The sequence below is a fragment of the Canis lupus genome, chromosome 4 (genome assembly GCF_048164855.1).
Source record: "Canis lupus baileyi chromosome 4, mCanLup2.hap1, whole genome shotgun sequence".
NCBI classification, from domain to species: Eukaryota; Metazoa; Chordata; class Mammalia; order Carnivora; family Canidae; genus Canis; species Canis lupus.
This window is the reverse complement of record NC_132841.1, coordinates 21,223,761-21,242,808: the sequence shown is the minus strand read 5'-3', so window position 1 is coordinate 21,242,808 and position 19,048 is coordinate 21,223,761. Positions and strand designations below refer to the sequence as shown.

Genomic DNA, 19,048 nt, shown 5'->3' with positions numbered 1-19,048 from the left:
GCCTTTGTGGGGGTCACAGAAGAGGCAGCGAGCCCCATCCTTGTCCTAAGAGAGTGAGGCCCCTGGACCAGCAGTATCAGTATCACCAGAGAACTTGCCAGAAGTGCTCCGAGTTCTGCTTCTCCCTCCTGCCGAGCCCTGAGCAGTCTCTGGGGCCTCCTCTGTGTCTACAACTCCCCTGTCATGCTTCCTATGAGCCGGCCCCAGTGCTAAATAGACCCTGTGCGCATTAGCTCATTTAAAACTCACAAACAGGGGCACCTGGCTGGCTTAGTGGTTGAGCGTCTGCCTTTGGCTCAGGTCATGATCCCAGGGTCCTGGGATCAAGTCCTGCATCGGGCTCCCTGCATGGAGCCTGCTTCTCCCTCTGTCTGTATCTCTGCCTCCCTCTCTGTGTCTCTCATGAATAAATAAATAAAATCTTAAAAAAAAAAAAAAACCCTCACAAATACACCATGAGATGTACACCTTGTTTCCCACCTTTGTTCAGATGACAAAGTCGAAGTTCGGTAACCTTAAGAGGCTTGCCCGGAGTAACCCAGGTAGCCCCAAACTCAGCCCAGCTCCCAAGAGTGGGCTCCTAATTGCTTTCTAGATGTAGCTCCTGGCCTGGGCTGAGTGTAAACAACCCCCGCCCACCACCACCACCGCCACCCACTGGGACTGTACCTCCATGCCCTCCCCCGCCACCCTCTATTTCCCCTGGGTCTCTTCCTGCCCAGGCATGCAGTCCTAAATCTTTTCTCAAGAGACAAGGCTGGGCCATCCAAACAGGGGGTGGGACAAGGGGCGGGAGCTAGAGCTGCACCTCGTGAGCAAAGCAGCGCCTCTGCCAAGGCCCTCGCCTGCCCGGCCTAGGGGAGCAGCAGGGAAGGCAGTGGCTCCAAGTGCTGGCAGTTGGCAGACTGGTGAGCATGTCCCAGACCACAGCCCAGCCTGCACCCCAAAGCCTGAACAGAGCCTGCTGTGCAGCTGACCCGTGGAACCCAAAGGCTGCCGCTGTGTGTTCATCTGATCCAGAAAGTTTCCCGAATGGGGGGACCTGGGTTTGAGTCCTGGCTTGTCACCAACTTACTGAGTGACCTGGGCTGGTCACATCCCCTCTTGGAATCTGTTCTTCCTTTCTGCAAAAAAGTGGTTGACTGATGATTTCCAAGGATGTTTCCTGCTGAAACTGTGTGTTGGATTCTAGATTTCCATGTGACATTTGGGAAGTCTGGCCAGGACATGGGAATCTGAAATGCGAACGGCTCTGGACCCGGCTGTCTGCTCAGCCCACTTCATCTTCACTTGAAACTTGGGAGTGATCCCCTCTGTGTCCTCCCGTGCCCAGCTCTGCACCTACTCCTCTCTCCCCTACGTACTCACGCACCCAAGAGGGTTTCTCTTCTATAGCATATCTGGACAGGGCACCGGTGCTCAGGAGGAGCGAGGAGTCAGGCCCCTGGTCCCAGACCCAGGGGCAGCCATGGGGGCCCATGCCATTGTGACTGACGCCAACATCTCGTCCAGCCTTGAGAACAACACCACGGGCATCACGGCCTTCTCCATGCCCGGCTGGCAGCTGGCACTGTGGGCCACCGCCTACCTGGTCCTGGTGTTGGTGGCCGTGACGGGCAATGCCACGGTCATCTGGATCATCCTGGCCCATCAAAGAATGCGCACAGTCACCAATTACTTCATCGTCAACCTGGCCCTGGCTGACCTCTGCATGGCCGCCTTCAACGCTGCCTTCAATTTCGTCTACGCCAGCCACAACATCTGGTACTTTGGCCGTGCCTTCTGTCATTTCCAGAACCTCTTCCCCATCACAGCCATGTTCGTCAGCATCTACTCCATGACCGCCATCGCCGCTGACAGGCAAGAGGGGGCGGTGGGGAAGCTATGGGAAACTGTCTCACTTGGTTGGGGCTCAGACAGGGCTGGTGACTTGCCTGCAGTCACACAGCAGGTTAAGGGTAGAACTTAGGGAACCGCCTCCCAACCGGATTGTGATCCAAAAGTATGCCTCCCGAAGGCAGGAAGCCGTGGAACCAAAGCAGGCAAAGTTGAGGTTAGACACAAGGAAGACCTTGGCACTAGATGGTTGTTCAAAGCTTTAGGGAGAGAACGACTGTGTTTAGGGACGTTCTGGAATGTTCTCTGGAGGTGATCCTTTGTGTGTGTGTGTGTGTGTGTGTGTCTTCCTTTTACTACAAGGAAATTGCTTAGATTTTTGTCTATTCTTAGATGTTTTGGAGGGAGACTTTAATATTGCATACAATTACCACGTAATTATAATGGGTCCAGTTATTTTCCCAATGCTGTTCTCAGGGGGCTGCAGGCTGTGACCTTCTGCTGATGGCTGCAGGGAGGGATGGAGGAGGGCTCTGTGGGGCCATTTGAAGCTGGTTGGGGAGGGCAGGGAAACGTTTGGACTCAGAAGGAGACTGTGTGACCCTAGAGGAGTATGGTTGAGCCAGAAAATGAAAAGGGACACTGAAAGTCATCAGGTGTGTGTGGGAGATGGGACACTCCCCGGGGACCCTCAGAAACACAGCCCCCGTGTCAGGATGGTTTAAGGAGGCATGATGCCCACTGGCCACACCCACCCCCCTACCCCCGGTCTCCATCCCCAACTACCTGCCCAGCAACACAGAGCAGCTGGCTTTTCTGCTCTGGGCAGTTTTTCTATAGAGTTTTCCTAAGGATTTTGTTTAAGAAATGTATTTCTACTGGTCAAAAATGAAAAGTTCGAAAACCATTTGCGTAGGCCAAGCTTGATTTTTGTATCCGGGGCCCCTGAGCCTAGAAACAAGCAGGATTGATGGCAAGTCAGGGGCAGGACCAGGGGCCCAGAACCCAGGCCTCTCCACTCTCAGTAAGAGGCACATCCCTCACCACCCGATCACAATCTCCAGCCCTACCAGAAGCACCTTGGTCCCCCTGGACGTTTCTGCAAATCCACTAGCATTTCCTTTTCATTCACTCAACAAATATTTGAGTGTTCCCTCTGCTTCGGGCACTGGGGAATGTACACCAGTGGGAAAAATAGTCCTTGAAGTCAGGCTCCAAGGAACAACCATATCTGGGGCCGGGGAAGGCTGTATATGGACTGGAGAGGGCAGGTGGGAGCCAGGAGACGAGGCAGGAGGCTGCTGAGTAATAATCCAGGTGAGAGACGATGGTGCTCAGAGATCCAGGCCAGAACAGTGAAAACTCATCTATTCATTTCTTCATTCCGATGTTCCGTGCCGGCAACGTACAGACGCTGCTCTGGGCATTGGGGAGAAAAACAGCCAAAGATGCCTGCCCTGGTGAGAATTTAAATAACAAACACATGAATAAACTGTACGTTGTATTTTGAGGTCACGGGTGCTGAGGGGCAAGGGGACCTGAGGTGCCCAGCTGTGTGTCAGGGTCGGGCGGGGGCAGGTTGTAGTAAGAGACCGGGTGTGGGGTGGACCCTCCTGCGGGGTGGGTTTTTGGAGGGTAGATGGAAGGAGGAGGGGAGAGAGAGAGTGAGCCGCATTAGCTCTGGGGAAGGAACATTCCAGGGAGCAGCAGGGCCCGCGGCAGGATCACCCCCGGTGTGCATGAGGAGCCCCAAGGAGGGCCGTCCTCCCGGAGACAGCGTGGAAAACCTCCGGGCTCACGGAGTCGGCACTCACCTTATGCCCCAAACACCCAGATGTGACCCCCTGCGCAGGCCAAGGATGCCCTACTGTCCTGGCCTTGTCTCAAGGTTCGGATCAATCCCAGAGAGAAATGGGTCATCCCAGACCAAAGCCACTTCTGGTGGATTTCAAGGAAACAAGTAGATGGGGCTACCCATGCTTTCAAACCCCAACCCCCTGCTGCCTGCAGGTGCTTCTCAAGCATCTCAAGCCAATCCCAAGAGCGCGATGACTTCAGTCCCACTTTACAGAAGAGGGAAAAGCTCGAGGGAGCCTTGGGTTGTTTGCTCAGGACTCTACTGGAAGGTAGTGAAGTCAGGACTCAACTTCCAATCAGTATGAATCCAAAGTCCCAGACCCGCCCCTCCACTGGCTAGTCACCTGCCTCCTCTGCGGGGAGGGGACACTGAGGAAATGGCCACCCCTCCTGTCCTGCTGACACACTCAGCTGGGGTCCAGGCTGCGAGGGGCAGAGCTGGCCCAGGGCCCAGCCACGGTCACAGAAGGGGGTCAGTGTCTCAGGGAGAGGAGGAAGGGGTCACCAATCATCTGGTGCAAACTCCAGGAACCTGTGACGGCAGACTGTGCACAGAAATCCCAGGGGCCGTGAGCTTCCCTGAGGGTGAAAAGTCACCCCAAAGGGAGGCAGCACCCCACATTTTGCTGGGACTCCAGCCCCGATGGAAACCACAGACCCCTCTGCTGCGCAGAAATCTCAAAGGGACCGCCTGTAGCCATCGCTACTTAAAAACGACAGTGGGTTCCAGACCCGCCGCTAGATCTTGTTGTTTAGAGAGTTGATAAAGAAGTGTATTTCTATGTCCCAAACGTACATATTTTAAGATTTTATTTATTTGAGAAACAGAGACAGAGTGAGCAGGAGGGGGAGGGAGAAGGGATCTGAAGCCGACTCCACGCTGAGTGCAGAGCCCTACATGGAGCTCGATCTCACAACCGAGAGCAGGACCTAAGCCGAAACCAAGTCTGACCCTTCACCAGCTAGCCACCCAGACGCCCCTATTTTATATTTTGACAACTGTATTTGAGTATAACTGGTTGTCTTTGTAATCTTGTGTAATTTATTCATGCAAAAACCATATTCTGAGGAGGGCACGTGGGCTTCACCAGGTGGCCAACAGGCCCATGACGCAGGGAGCCCCAGCTCCAGGCCCATCCCCTCCCTCTTCCGAGGCAGCAACCTAAGCCCCAGGTCACACAGCACCGCACAGTAGAGGCAGTATAGGGGCAGAGGTGGGGCCCTGTGTCTTTGGTGGGTGGTGCTCTTTGGATCCTTTGGCCTTGGAAGCAGGCGGCTACCCCACTCTCTCCCTTCCCCAGCCCGGGCACTTCTCGGAGGCCTCAGCCCCACTAGGCTCCAGGACATGCCCACAGTGGCCTCAGAGGTTCTGGAAGCAGAGGGGAGATACATAACCTGGCTCAGAGCCAGTGCTACCTCTTCCAAGCTGGTTCCTCCACTTCTCCAAGCCCTAGTCTCTTGGTGCAGGAAATGGAGAGACCAACCCGTGCCTGAGACAGTCGATCACCAGGCACCGGGGTGCCAAACAGCAGCTCGAATCCCCACAGATTCCCCAGAGAGAGGCAGGAGCTGAGGAGACAAGCCTGCTTCTGGCTGACTTCTTGGAAGAGGTGGCCTTTCAGTTGGACTTTAATGAATCCAGAAGGGAAGAAAAAATTTTAGGCTAAGGGGGAAGAAATACCCCCACAGAGGGTCACACAGGTAGGGCCGTTCCTTGACCAGAGAGAGCCAGGGCAGGTGCGGGAAGCAGCGACACAGGGGGCTGGAAAGTGCGTTGGCCGTGCGCAGAGGGCCTTGAATGCTGAGTTTAAAGGTTTGGACCTGCTCCGTTTGATAATGTAACCACGGCCGTATGTGCCTATTTACTTTGAAATTAATTAAAATTTAAAATTCAGGGACCCTGGGTGGCTCAGTGGTTGAACGTCTGCCTTTGGCTCAGGTTGTGATCCCGGGATCGAGTCCCACATCGGGGTCCCCTCAGGGAGCCTGCTTCTCCCTCTGCCCGTGTCTCTGCCTCTCTGTGTGTGTTTCTCATAAATAAATACATAAAATCTTTTCAAAAAAATTTTTAAATTCAGTTCCTCAGTCAGATTAGCCACACTCCCAGTGTTTGTAGCTGTGTGTGGTTAGTGGCAACTGAACAGGACAGTACATAGAGTATTTCCACCACTGAAGAAAGCAAGTGGGCAGCACTGGTTTGGGCTTTGTCGGGGTGACTGTCAGGCTCTGCTAAGGCTTCTGAGCAGAAGAGAGACCGGCACGGGGCAGGGGGCTCGGCTGGGCTGAGCTACAGGCAAGTGTCCCGAGTGGACCACTCTCTTGTGACCATCTGAGAGCAAGTCCACCCTCAGAGGGAAGCAGTGAGGTGGGGCCTGGGCTGGGGTTTTGGCTGCTAGAGTGCTGTGTGGCTGTGGGAGAGTAACCAGCCCAGGTGGCTCTCTGCAGGTCCCCAGCAGCAGTGAGGGGTGGGGCGGGGGGTGATGGGGCTACAGGGGAGACACAGGGGATGGGGATGGCTCTGATGGGAGGCTGCCCACCACTCACCCAGCCCTCTGCTCACAGGTACGTGGCCATCGTCCACCCCTTCCAGCCCCGGCTCTCTGCCCCAGGCACCAGAGCGGTGATTGCTGGCATCTGGCTGCTGGCCCTGGCCCTCGCCTTCCCCCAGTGCTTCTACTCCACCATCACCATGGACCAGGGCGCCACCAAGTGTGTGGTGGTGTGGCCTGAGGACAACGGCAGCAAGATGCTCCTTTTGTAAGGCCCTGGCGGGGGGGGGAGGGGGGGGGGGCACATGCACATGTGTGTGCGGGTGCATACCCCGGAGAATGTATGTGCGTGCACACGTGGGTGTGCACATGCGTCTGTGAGGGTGTTTGGGATTGTGTGAAAACACAGTTGGCGCTTACCAAGAGTCAGGCTTTGCATACACGAAGCCCTTCGATTCTCTAACCCTATGAGCCACGCATGCATGCTTCTTCCCATTCTTCGGATGAGGGAACCGGAGCGCTAGAAACTAAGCACTGTGCCCAAGGTGGCACAGCTGGCAGGTAGTGAGGCCACGGGCCGTCCTGCCCCACGCCCACCACGTCCCCGCCACCCCGCGGCTCAGACAAGGACTGTCCTCGTCCTCGGATGAGGATGTGAACGTGTGCCCGTGTGCACAGGGTGCTACCGTGCAGCTGCGAGCGCGGGTGTGCGCGCAGGTGTGTCTGGGGGAGGGGCACTGGGCGCCCAGGCCACAGAGGGTCGCGGTCGCAGGCGGGGAGAAAGGGCAGGGCCGGGAGCCCGGGACGTTCGGCGGAGGCGTGGAGCCTGCCTGTCTCCTACTGCCGAGCCGGCGACCCGGGGGCAGTCCTCTTCCTTTCCCGGCCTCAGTGGGTCTAGCAGAGGCTGGAGACCTGCTTGAGGCTCGCGGCTGGCGCGGGCGGGAGGCCGGCTCCGCTCTGCGGGCTGCTCTCGGGCGGGGCCCGCGGGGGCCGGGCCAGGGCGGCGGCGGCAGAGGCGGGACCCGCAGCGTCAGCGCAGCCCCCGGCGCACCGCGGACCCCGTCCGCGCAGGTCAAGCAGGCGACAGCTGCGAGCAAGCCCGGAGGCGGCGGATTTGGCCCCGCCCAGGCCCGGCCGCCGCGGGGGCGCACGAGCAGGCGCTGAGCGCAGGCCCCGCCCCGCCCCGCCCCGCCCCACGTGGCCTCCGTCGGGCCCCCGCCCCACGCAGGAGAGGGCCCCGCTGGGTGCCCCTCGGAGCCGGGGAAGACGCCTGAGAAGCCGGGTCCCGGGGACCGAGGGGTTTGCGGGGTGGGCCCTGCCTGCGGCCCCCGCCCTCCGTCCGTGCACCCCCGCTCTGCAGGCCCCGGGGCCCCCAGGCAGGTGTCGGGGGGCTATTCTGTGCCTGACCACTGGGGGGCAGTGTTTCTCCACCTTACTACAGGCCTCTCGCCCGAGAGGGGGACCCGTATTCACTCTGGGGACCCCGCCCGGGCTCTGTGGCGATGGGGAGTCCCAACCCCGATTCAGGCACCGAGGGGACACAGGGCAGATGTGCGCTCGGAAGGCGATGCTCCGGTGTTACCTAGAATTCTGCGAGGATCTGGGGAAAGCCTGGTTTTATGAGTGCAAATGTGTTCCTTGTTCTCGGTGGAGGAACTCCTGGGATTTAGATTGGGGGCTGCATCCTCACAGGCTCCCATCCTGGCTGTGCAGGCATCTGATGAGATTACAGGTGCCCTGTCCAGGAAAGTGCAAGTGAACCTCCCCACACCCCCAAAATCAAAATACGACAAAGCCCAGGCTCTGAGAGGAGGCAGTTCTGATTTTTGGCAGATTCCCGAAGCCGATCCCCAGGGCTCTTTGGTTTGGTGCTCCCTTCTGGGTAGGACCCGAGCCCAGAGTGAACTCCTATCCTGAAGCAGGTCCCAGGAAAGAATGAGGCAACAGCGAGAGAGAGGTCACTCCTACTTGGGAAGGATCTTAGATTACCTCCTCATTTTACAAATGGGGAAGCAGACCGAGGAAGAGGTCGCACTTTGAAGTTAGAGTCTGAACAAGAGCTCAGTTCTGATGTCACAGAGCTGGCCTTCGGTGGCAGGGAGATCGTTCGGGTGATTACATCTCTAGAGCTGTTTCCTAGGCCACAGGCCTCCTGAACCTCTCTGAGCCTGTTTCCCCCTCCAGACACTGAGGCAGGTAGCCCTGCTGATCCTCTAGCTCCATCTAGCTCAGACTCTCTGTGACCTTACAATGAAGGTAACATGAGAGGGGCCTGGCCTTCGCTGCTCCTCCCTGCCCTTACCTGCTCCACAGGGCATCTAGGAGTCCCCAAACCTTCACTTATGAGCATACTTGCCCAAAGGGCAAGTAAGCAGAATTCTAAAAACAGACTTTAGAGAAGATATTTGCCAAAGCCACCCACTCCTCTCCCTCTGGGTGGTGGCGCCTCTTGAAAAGGGGCCCAGCAAGGCTGGCACACAGGATGTGTGGGGCGGGGCCTTGGGAACACATCAGCCCTCCTAGAATAAGGTCACGTGGCAGGGCCATGGGTCTCAGGCCCCTCCACCACGTGCCCATATCTGGGCCTCGTCCGAGAGTTGCTGCAGCATCACTCAGAAACCAGAATGGACAGGACACCTCTCCTTTACACTTTCCACAAGGAAAAGAAACTGCTCAACACAGTCCTCCACAGGCATTAGATGAGAAATCGTCAGTGTGTTCTGGGCCACTTGCTCCAAGGTGGTGCGAGAGAAAGCCTGCTGACGTGAGCCATGCTCCCAACCCAGTGCTGATGGGCAGGAAGAGACAACCCGTATCACGTACAGTGTGGCACTGTCGCCACTGCCCCCTTCCCCGATAAGGGTGTCGGTGCAGGATGGAACCGTATCAACTCCAGAAAATCTACCTCTCCAGACGGACAGACGCAGCTATAGATTATATATATCATCTATCCAGTGTGTATGTGCAGAGACGTATCATATACACACAAATGACCCGGGAAGAAAATACTCTATATTGTTAATATTTGTGAGAATATAATAAGTAATTTTACTGCCTCCTTTGTATTAATGTATAATGGCATCTTAAAGGTTAAACGAATGTACTATTTGGTTAACTTTTTCATTCCTATTTATTTCCTTTTTTGGTAGCATTTGTCTATCACCCGGAGGAATGCAGAGATAAAGCTGGTGTCCGTCTTGCAGCAGGGGACGCCCTCTTTGGGCATATAGGCTAGCCAATGTCGTTCTCTTTTTCCCTTTAAATTAAAACAAGGCTTTGGGAGGCGGCCCAAGGGGGTGGGGGAGGGCAGCCGGAGTTGGCTCAGGGGGCGCACGGGGTCAGGGGGACAGAGCGCGGGCGGATGCCCAAGTCGCTCCCGGCCGTCCGGTGCCCAGCCCTTGGCTCTCCCTCCAGGTACCACCTGGTGGTGATCGCCCTCATCTACGTGCTGCCTCTCTTGGTGATGCTCCTCGCCTACAGTGTCATCGGCCTCACTCTCTGGAGACGCGAGGTTCCCAGGCACCAGGTGCACGGCGCCAGCCTGCGCCACCTGCGAGCCAAGAAGAAGGTGGGCGCCGGGGGCGGGGGCGGGGCTCGGCGGGGGCGGGGCCGGACCGGACCCCGCCCCTAAGGGGGAGCTGTTGAGGATAAGATCCCCCTAACTTGCCCTTGTCCCAAGTCCCTGGCCAGAGTCTGAGTTCGTTGTTCCCAGGAGGATAGACTGGCCTTTGGCCAAATGCGAAGTTAAAGGAAATTACCCAGAATGTTACAAGAATCGGAGAATCCTAAAGCCCCATAGAATCTCAGAGATCTTAGAATGATAGATTCTCAAAATCTTAGACTTTTTGCATGATTGGAGTGTTGAATTTAAGAAGTCCCACAGAACAACGGGAGGCTCCTGCCTAGAATCACAAGAGAATTCTCAAATGCTGGAACTGCAGACCTCGGATGCGAGAGCGTGGAGATGGTTTGGAATCCAGTTGTACCCAGTCTGCCTTGGATTTCCAACCCAAGTACCAGTGTCCCCTCCCCTCCCTGCCATTCAGAGCCACCCCAGGGTCCTGATGCAGCATTCTATGATTCAGACCTCCTCCACTCTCTCCCAATCAAAGCCTCTCTCTGCTGTGCCAGCTTCCTTCTAGGCATCCAGGGGAGGCAATGGTTAATCCTATCAGGTATCAGGTCAACATCTTGGCTTCACGTCTGCTATTGGGCACTTTCCATAGGGCCATTCCAGGAGGTAGTCAGATATGTGAAACCGTCTGAGTGTCCCTCATAAAGACCCGGTCTCCACTTGCCATCATTGGCTTGTCCTCCATTCCTCATGGGGTACTGGGCCATGCTCACGGGGGCCTGCAGAGACCAGGCCATGAGGGGGGAAGGTCAGGGAACTGGCTCCTGGGCCGATGCTGGGGTCCCCGACTAGATTCTCACTACTTATAAGTAGAAGGGCTATGGCAGACACAGATCCCAGGGAGAGGGGCACTGGAGAACCCATAGCTGGCATAGGGGACCTCCCCCAAGGCTGGGCTCGGGTCCTCCCCTCACCCACACTCCAGGGAGGGGAGCTGCTCTGAGGGAAGGGGTCTGAGACACCTGCTAGATGAGGTGGCCACTGAGCTGGGTTTCAAGGTGTTGAGGACTTGAAAGAGAGAACATCAGTGTGGGCAGAGGTGCGGGGCCCAGGAGTCAAGGCAGTGTATGCTCCGGGGGACTGAGGGCTTCCCAGGCTGGTGTGAGGGGAGCCCTGGTGCCACCCTGGGAGGATTGGGGTGTGGTGCTTCCAGGCTGAGGTGTGACCTGAGCCTCTCCCGGCCCAGTTTGTGAAGACCATGGTGCTGGTGGTGGTGACATTTGCCATCTGCTGGCTGCCCTACCACTTCTACTTCATCCTGGGCAGCTTCCAGGAGGACATCTACTACCACAAGTTCATCCAGCAGGTGTACTTGGCGCTCTTCTGGCTGGCCATGAGCTCCACAATGTACAATCCCATCATCTACTGCTGCCTCAACCACAGGTGAGCCATCAGTCCAGCCCCCCTCTCCTCAGCCCTCAGGGACCCATGGCCTGGCCCCATCTGGGCTCCCCTGTGTAGCTGAAGCCTGTGCGCCCCCCTCCCGCATGGGGTTGCTGGCCTCAGAGTGAGCCCCCAGCACAATCCTCACTGTGTCTGGGCCTGGCCTGAGCCCCACCTCCTCCTGAAAGCCTGGTCCCATTGCCCAGGCCATAGTTCTGTCTGTCTGCTCCTGCTCTCTCCTCAGGGGCTTCATCTGGGACAAGAAGAGAGAAGGCAGGGACAGAGATGGAGGGAAGTGAGAGAATTGTGATTTTTTTTTTGAGTGTTTATTGGGTGCCAGAATCCTCCATTGTCTCCTGAGAGGTAAAAAGTAGATAATAGGAGGAAGAGAGGCGCTATCCCCATTTTACAGATGAGGAAACTGAGCCCCAGAAAGGAAGATACCTCATCTTGTGCAGCAAGCAATGGAGCCAGGATTCCATGGATCCCCAAGGCCTATAACCTTGACCCCACATCACACCTTTCTCTTGATGCAGCTTCTAGGAGAACTTGGACACAGGACTGTCATGTCAGGGAGGGGCCCCTGGCCCTCCATGTCTGGGCATTGGTCACTCTCCTGGTGACACAGTCCCTGAGAGTCTGAACAAGTCTCCAGGCTCCACAGGCTAGGTTTCTGAAATAACTTTGGAATAATGCTCCTGGCGGGAGTCTTCATTCATTCAAAACATGTTGACGAGGGGCTCCGTGTGCCCTGCCCCAAGCACCTGGGATACCCCCCAGGTGCCACGATTTCTTGCCTCAGGGAGCTGACATTCTAGTGGGGAGACAGACGATAAGCAAGCGTGATGAGTAGATGAACCACACAGCATGTTAGGTGGTGCGTTTGATGGAAAAAAGGAAAACCAGAGCTGGGGATGGGAGGACAGGAAGTGCTAGATGAGGATTGAATGGGCCCTGCCACTGTGTGGGGAAGGGCTCTAAGCAGAGGGAACAGCCAAGGCAAGGGTCCTGCAGTCAAGGTAAGGCCTTGGGCCGGCACCCTGTCTGACATGAGGAGGCCAGCGGGGCTCTGAGTTGGGAGACACGTACTCTGACTTCCTTTTAAAAGAATCAGTCCAGCAGTGTGTTGGCCCTGGACCACAGGGGAGGGGCAAGCACAGAAGCAGGCGGGTGGGGAGGTTATGGCAAGGATCAAGGTGAGAGGTGGGGGGGGTGCGGTCAGACAGGGGTGAGAAGTGGTCAGAGTCTGGCTACTACTAAGGTAGAGCCAACAGGACCTGATGGAGGGGAGGTGGATGTAACAGAAGGATGACTCACAGGTTCCAGGCCTGAGCAGCTGGAAGGATGGAGTTGTCAGTTGTCAGGAATGGAGAGGGGGATGGCCAAGGGGGGTGCGGTGGGGGCTGGGAGGGGGAGCCCCAGGGGGGACATTCTGAGTATGGGCAGAGGGGCAAAGGCCATGAAGCTCCCATGATAGAGGCATTTGTTGGGTCACACCATGGAATCCTGGAGAGCAACAAGGTGAAGAACCAAAGTCAGGCCTGTTTTGCAACACAGAACCTTGCGTCTCCTGGGGACAGTCCGGGGTCACCCAGGGTCCCCTTGATCTCTGCTCCTCTCCAACAGGCCAGTGTTCTCTCTCTGCCAGGCAATTTCCTCCACTGCCATCTGCTTCCCCTTCTGATTTACCTTTAGTGCAGCCATGGGGAAGAGTTTTTTTTTTTTTAATTTTTATTTATTTATGATAGTCACAGAGAGAGAGAGAGAGGCAGAGACACAGGCAGAGGGAGAAGCAGGCTCCATGCACCGGGAGCCCGACGTGGGATTTGATCCCGGGTCTCCAGGATCGCGCCCTGGGCCAAAGGCAGGCGCCAAACCACTGCGCCACCCAGGGATCCCGGGAGAGTTATTTTTTAAGAAAATATACCAAAATGTTGTAGCTCCCTGTACATGTTTTCTTGCAAAGCAGCCCCCTTGGGAGAGCATCCTTATTCCACCTAACACCACTGAAGCCCTAATTTCTTAAGACTCCACTGGAATACTCCTTTAGAAGCCAATTAACCAGTCAAATAAGAAAATGTGTTGTTTCTTTAAACTATATTTGGTTTCTGTTTGTCTGTAATAACACATGGTCTACTTTGGCTTAATCACCCACTGCAATCACTAGATTTAGCCCCACATTCCTTCCAGGTGTTTCCAAAAATCAAACACACTCAGGAATGCATCTCTAAAGAGACACCAAATAGTGACAGGCAATTAGGAATGAGAGGACGCGTCCTGGAGGTTGGGGGCAGCCACGCGGCAGTTCCCAAACTGTCCCCCTCACCCTTCCGCTCATGGTGACCCTCTGTCTCCTAGGTTTCGCTCTGGATTCCGGCTTGCTTTCCGTTGCTGCCCGTGGGTCACGCCAACTGAGGAGGATAAGATTGAGCTGACTCACACTCCATCCCTCTCTGCGAGGATCAACAGGTGCCACACTAAAGAGACTTTCTTCATGGCTGGGGAGACTGCCCTTTCTCCGGCTACCAATGGGCAGGCCAGGGGTCCCCAAGATGGGTTACCTGATGAACCCTGAAGCCCTGTGCCTGGTTGCTGCTGAGGCTTTGCACCCTTTGAGAAGCAGCCACTTGAGAGGTCCAGATCTGAAAGTTTGACCCATATGCCCCAGCCTTCACTATATCAGTGGAAAAACAAGATGGCTCCAGGAGCTCTGCAAGTAGATACTAACTCCGAGAGTGCCCAGCCACCCCTCCGGCCATGCTTCACAGCACCCAGGAAGAGTCCAAGAAGATAGTATGACCTAGAACTTCCCTAATCTGGGAGTTGCAAGCTCAGGTGCCTTTCTGGGGCATATAACTGAATGAGTGAATTGGATCCAGTATTTAAAAAAAAAAAAAAACTCCAAATGTGATCAAAGGCAACTGACTTCCAGCACTGGAGTAATGGGATGGTGGGAACTGGAGGGCATATGCCTCCAAATGAGACAGCAGCCCTGATCAGCTCTGGACAAATGTTGCCATGTGGCAATGGGAGCACACTGTTGCCACATCTTCTGAATCTTTTAAGACACACCAGGTATCCAGATTTGCAAGACTTCCAGACTTGTTAAATTTGGCTCACATTTTTATGAATATTGGCTAAACCAAACAAAACATACCTATGGACATAGGCACCCCCATCATGATACCGATTTATTCTTAGGCAAAAGACACAGGTAGGAAGCTTCTTATTTTGCAAAGCCCATCACCTATGAGTCGATCCCTGGCTTCTCTGCCTCAGCATCTGAACTCAGATCCAGGCCAGTGTAGATGGTGGTTAAAAGTCCAAAAGAGCCTCGGCTGTGTTGCCTCAGACAAGTCACTGTGACCCTCAGCCTCTTCTTCTCCCAGTGACAAAACTGCCCCACAAGGATGCTGCGAGGAAGACTGAAGGGAGGCCCATAAACTAGCATGCCGAACATATATGAAGTGCTTAATGAGCAGCAGGGATGATTTTTTATCACCACCAAGCTAGCCATGGATGCCTCCAGGAAGTGAGTGGCAGCTGGCACCCTTGCTCCAGCAGCAAGAAGCTGGCTGGCAGGGATTGCCAACCATCTCGACTCCCAGGGAGCTCCAGGCCTGGCCCGGTCCACTCCGAGGACACACTTTTCCCTGCTTGCCCACTCACCCTGCACACCCCACTGCCCTTCCAGAAGAACCACGTGACACTGTAAATGCAGAGCAAGAGTTTAATGCTGTGTTCCCCATGAAGACCCCTGTGCCATAGGCGCTGGCAGTGCCAAATAAAGGGACTCCCGTCTTAAACCAAGCGAACGTGCAATTAGTCTCAGGGGAAGCCATGTAGAGCCATAGCCCCAGCTTGGGAGAACCACATGGCACCTTGATCTCAGGGTGCAGGACACGGACTGATGTATGATGCACTGGTGGGTCATGGGGTGGAGCAGCAACCTCAAGGGGTAGGGATGAAAGGGTCAGATGAGCCTCCATTTCCTACAGAAGGCATTAATTTAAAATGGGAGAGGAGGACAGTGCAGGCAAGCTGCTCCCCTGGGCTGTTGCAAGACTTCATCTGTGTTAGAGCAGGGGCTATACACCATCTGTTCCCTTGGAGCTGGCAGCCGGTGGGGATGGCCAGTGATGCACTGTCCTCTCCTTAAACCCACACGGCCTCTGGGGGCCCAAGCTATCAGACAACAGAGGCCTTCCATCACTTTACCTTCTTAAAGGTGCCAGGTAAGACCATGGGGCTAGAGCAGGGACCTGGCCAGGCAGGTGCTGGAAAACAAGGGGAGAGGCTAGTGCTGTGACACTTCGTAGAGGGCAGAGACGTTATTGTACCAAACGAAGGCTGGGGGCTGAAGCACATAATCTTCATTTCAAACTCCCTCCCCTCCCCACCCAACCCAGGATCCCCAGAGCTTGGTCATCACACCATCCCCACACATCCTCCCCGCTCTCCAGCCACCAAGCATCACTCAGGTCTTGGAATTGGTACAAAGTTTACTAGGTCATACAACATGGCTCACAAAAGCAATGGGGAATTCCAATGAGGGCACTGTTTGTTGGTTTGGTTCCTTTTACCCAAATGGAGACAAGACACTTTCCCACAGAACTGCCCACCTCCCCCCACCCCCAAGACAGACAGAATGCAAGACTGTCACGAAGTGGCTCTGACCAGTTCCACGGACACACGACTCAGTGGCATGGACACGTCCTGATGGGATCCTCGGGACGCCAGACAGCAGTGGGTGCTGGGACGGGAGGAAGCAGCTAAGATGCCCCTGGGAGGAGGAGTCCCGGCAGTGTCTGCTGGTGATAATACATTTCACACAGGGGATGTGTCCCCAAGGACGGGCTGCAGAGGCCCCATAAGGCCTGGCGGATGGCGTACTTTTCATCTTGGGACAATAAATAACTCTGTCAGACGAATGCAGAGACTGGAAATGGGCGCCACTAAACTTCACACGTGGGGAGCGTACGACCAGGTTGAAATCAGATCATGCAGAGTGGCAGGGCAGGTGAGGAGGGGCCGGAGTGGGGAGAGATTATCAACAGCACACGCTCTATTCTGTACCCTACGTTATGCGCCATTAGCTGGCTCGGCTTCCCTCCCCGCTGCGGCGGTGGCGGGCTCTGGCGCCGGCGGCTCCCCCCGCACGGCTCACTGGGAGGGACGGGGTCACCGCCCCAAGAGAGAAGTGCTGGAAGGGCAGCAGGCTGGGGGCCGGTACTCTTAGCTGCTCGTCTCTTCCCGGAGCCGGACGCCCACCGCCGTGATGAGGGCAGCCCCCTTGCCGCTGCCGTCTTCGGACAGGAGGAAGGACACGTTACATTTTGGTGACAGTTCCTTCACGGTTTGGTACATGATTCTGGAGAAGCTGAAAACGACAACACAGGGGAAGGGTGAGTAGAGGAGATGGGGAGAAACGCTGGACCCACGCGAGGATGCCGCAGGACCCTGACGACAGGGGGACAACCAAGATGGGAGGGGCTGCTTAGGAGAGGACACTGGGTCTGCTGCCAATCCTACTGCCACGAGTCTTTGGCAGGTAGGAACAACTGAGAGTCTAAAAAGAAGTGACTGCATGGCTTATCAGGGCCGGGACACGAATAACGCACTGACACACCCAGCCCCAAAGCCCGGGGTGTCTGGAGGACCGGATATCAGGAAGGGTGCTAGGGCCTCGATGTGGCCCAGCACCAGGGCAGCTGGGCCGGTGACATGGAAACAGACACCGTGAAGGCCCCACTGTGCCCCGAGACCTCCCTGCTCATCACCATCCATGACCCAACACCTTGGCATCATCAGAAGACAAGAGAGGCGGGCCCCAGTGAAAGATAATCTCGCAGTGACAGGTGACTCCGGGTCCCTACATGGCGGGCTGACAGTGAGAGCGCGACAGGCTGAAGCAGCTCAGGCGGTGGGGCTCTCAGCAGTGATGCCGACTGCCCTCTGTTGAGCCCCTACCAGAGCCTGTCCTACACCTTATATACTGATTTTCAGTCCTGCCCATGGCTGTCATCCCGTGAGAAAGACGACACTCGGCAGTGCAGCCTCCATACCATGGTGCCAGGATTACATCCAAGGTGTATGGCTCTGAATCTAGCTCTCAGCCCTGCCAGTGTGCTTCCCCAGGTGACGAAGAGGACAGCTATGATGGTGGGGAGGTGGGGGCAAGACAACCAGCTCCATCCCCAGCCGTGGCCGTGAGGCAAGCAGCTAACGCCTACAATGATCTGGGTGAGGTAGCTTTTAAGTACAGTGACGTTATGGCCCAGTTTACCTGGGATGGTCCCAGTGTAATTATTAGCGGCACTCTCCTCACTGGCAAAAGCACCCCAGTTTATATGATAAATAATATGGTCACTAGATTCCTAAGAGCCAAGATTGGGGAGGTGAGGTACATGAAAGGGCAGGCGGGGCCAAATATCCTCCTTGGGCACAGAGTGTCAGGCACTTGACCATGACGAGGCCACTCCCCACCCCTCTGCCTGCCCTGCAAGCCTCTTGAGAAACTGATCTAGCAGGTGAACAAGGCAACGCGCCCTCCTCCCTCCATCCTTCACTTCCTCCCCCCACGTACCAAGCACAGCCTCCTGGGCAGGCTGCAGCTACCCAGCTGGACGGGGAAGCCCACACCCACCCTGGCCTCGGACTCTGCCTGGCCCAAGAGGGGGCCCAGGAGGAGTGGGGAGGGGGGCGTGCGATGCCACTGGCATGCGCTGACCAAGGGAAGCCACTAGTCTCCAAGGATCCCAGTTAAGCTCCAGAGCGGCTCATGCCCTGGACCAGACAAGGCTCAGTCCCTGAATGCACAGCCTTCGTTCGGGTCCTGGTGAGGAACTTTCCTGGTGGGACTCCCATCCTGCGGTCCCATAACCATCAGGGGACCTCGCCAGCCCAGGCAGCTCTGCCACTCCAACTGGAAGCCCCACTCACTGCGGATGAAGCTTGTAGAGTGTGCCATCCACGCCCACAGTCACGTTGAGGTGGTCCAGCCCTCTGTTCTCGCGGATCTTGTCCACCACGGCAGCCATGCCCGCACCACACAGCTGCGCGGCCCGCTTGGACACCACCCCGCACACGGTCTTGACGAGGATACTGTCGTCACAGGTGCTGTTCAGGCCCAGCTGCTGGAGGATGGCCCGGACCTGGAGCAGCGCTAATCGGTCACTGTGGGGGACAAAACCAGAGGGCTGGAATGAAGTGGGACTGCCCAGAGCAGCCTGGGAGCTGACTCCAGCCCCAAAACACTGTCCTTACCATGAGTAGGGTTGTGGGGGCTTCCTTCCTCCAAAACATCACTTATTTATTTTTATTCATTTATATCTTTTTTAAGATTTTATTTTTTAAAGTAACCTCTACACCCAACACGGGGCTCAAACTCAAAACCCCAAGATCAAGAGCTGAATGCTCTACTGGCTGAGCTGGCCAGGCGCCCCTGTTTATTTTTAAGTGATACCAAAAGTATTACACCTGAAATTGTAGAAAATTTGGCAAATATAGAAAACTTAAAATTCTAAAATTAAAACTATTCACAACACCAGAAGCAATGCTATTAACACTTTAATATTTTTCCTTCTAATCTACTTTTCTTAAATGTCAATAAATGAGCTTCTTATGATATGCAAAATGGGCTCATCTTTTATCTGTGGTTTCCCTTCTGCCTTTTTTTCCCCCTACTTCACACTTCTGAGCTATTTCCCACATCCTTGTCTGAGAACAGGACCGGAAATAGCTGCCATAGTACTCCATTCTGGGGACGCACCCTAATTTATTTAGCCAGTTTGGAGAAAATGACATTGTTTGCAACTTTCTGCTATTATGAAGTAACACTCTGATAAAG

General features: G+C 55.5%; 2 protein-coding genes across 7 annotated transcripts in view; one reads left to right on the top strand and one right to left on the bottom strand.

Annotated features, from left to right (window-relative positions):
- The first annotated feature begins 814 nt into the window (after positions 1 to 814).
- Positions 815 to 16,279, top strand: TACR2 (tachykinin receptor 2). Of its 2 annotated transcripts, XM_072823398.1 has the most exons (5): positions 817 to 1,860; positions 6,256 to 6,450; positions 9,597 to 9,750; positions 11,003 to 11,199; positions 13,558 to 16,279. In XM_072823398.1, the coding sequence occupies exons 1-5, from the start codon at positions 1,469 to 1,471 to the stop codon at positions 13,772 to 13,774; spliced, it is 1,155 nt and encodes a 384-aa protein (XP_072679499.1). In that variant the 5' UTR covers positions 817 to 1,468; the 3' UTR covers positions 13,775 to 16,279. The 2 variants fall into 2 exon arrangements, with proteins under 2 accessions (XP_072679500.1, XP_072679499.1); XM_072823399.1 differs by lacking the exon at positions 6,256 to 6,450 and having other exon boundaries at positions 815 to 1,860.
- Positions 15,684 to 19,048, bottom strand: part of HK1 (hexokinase 1) — a 119,906-nt gene continuing 116,541 nt past the window's right edge. For all 5 annotated transcript variants that reach the window (XM_072823395.1, XM_072823397.1, XM_072823396.1 and 2 more), the window contains 2 exons: positions 18,142 to 18,375; positions 15,684 to 16,579 (listed from right to left, as the gene is read on the bottom strand). In XM_072823395.1, the coding sequence (XP_072679496.1) occupies positions 16,435 to 16,579; positions 18,142 to 18,375 (379 nt within the window). In that variant the 3' untranslated portion in view covers positions 15,684 to 16,434. The remainder of the gene's footprint in view (positions 16,580 to 18,141; positions 18,376 to 19,048) is intronic.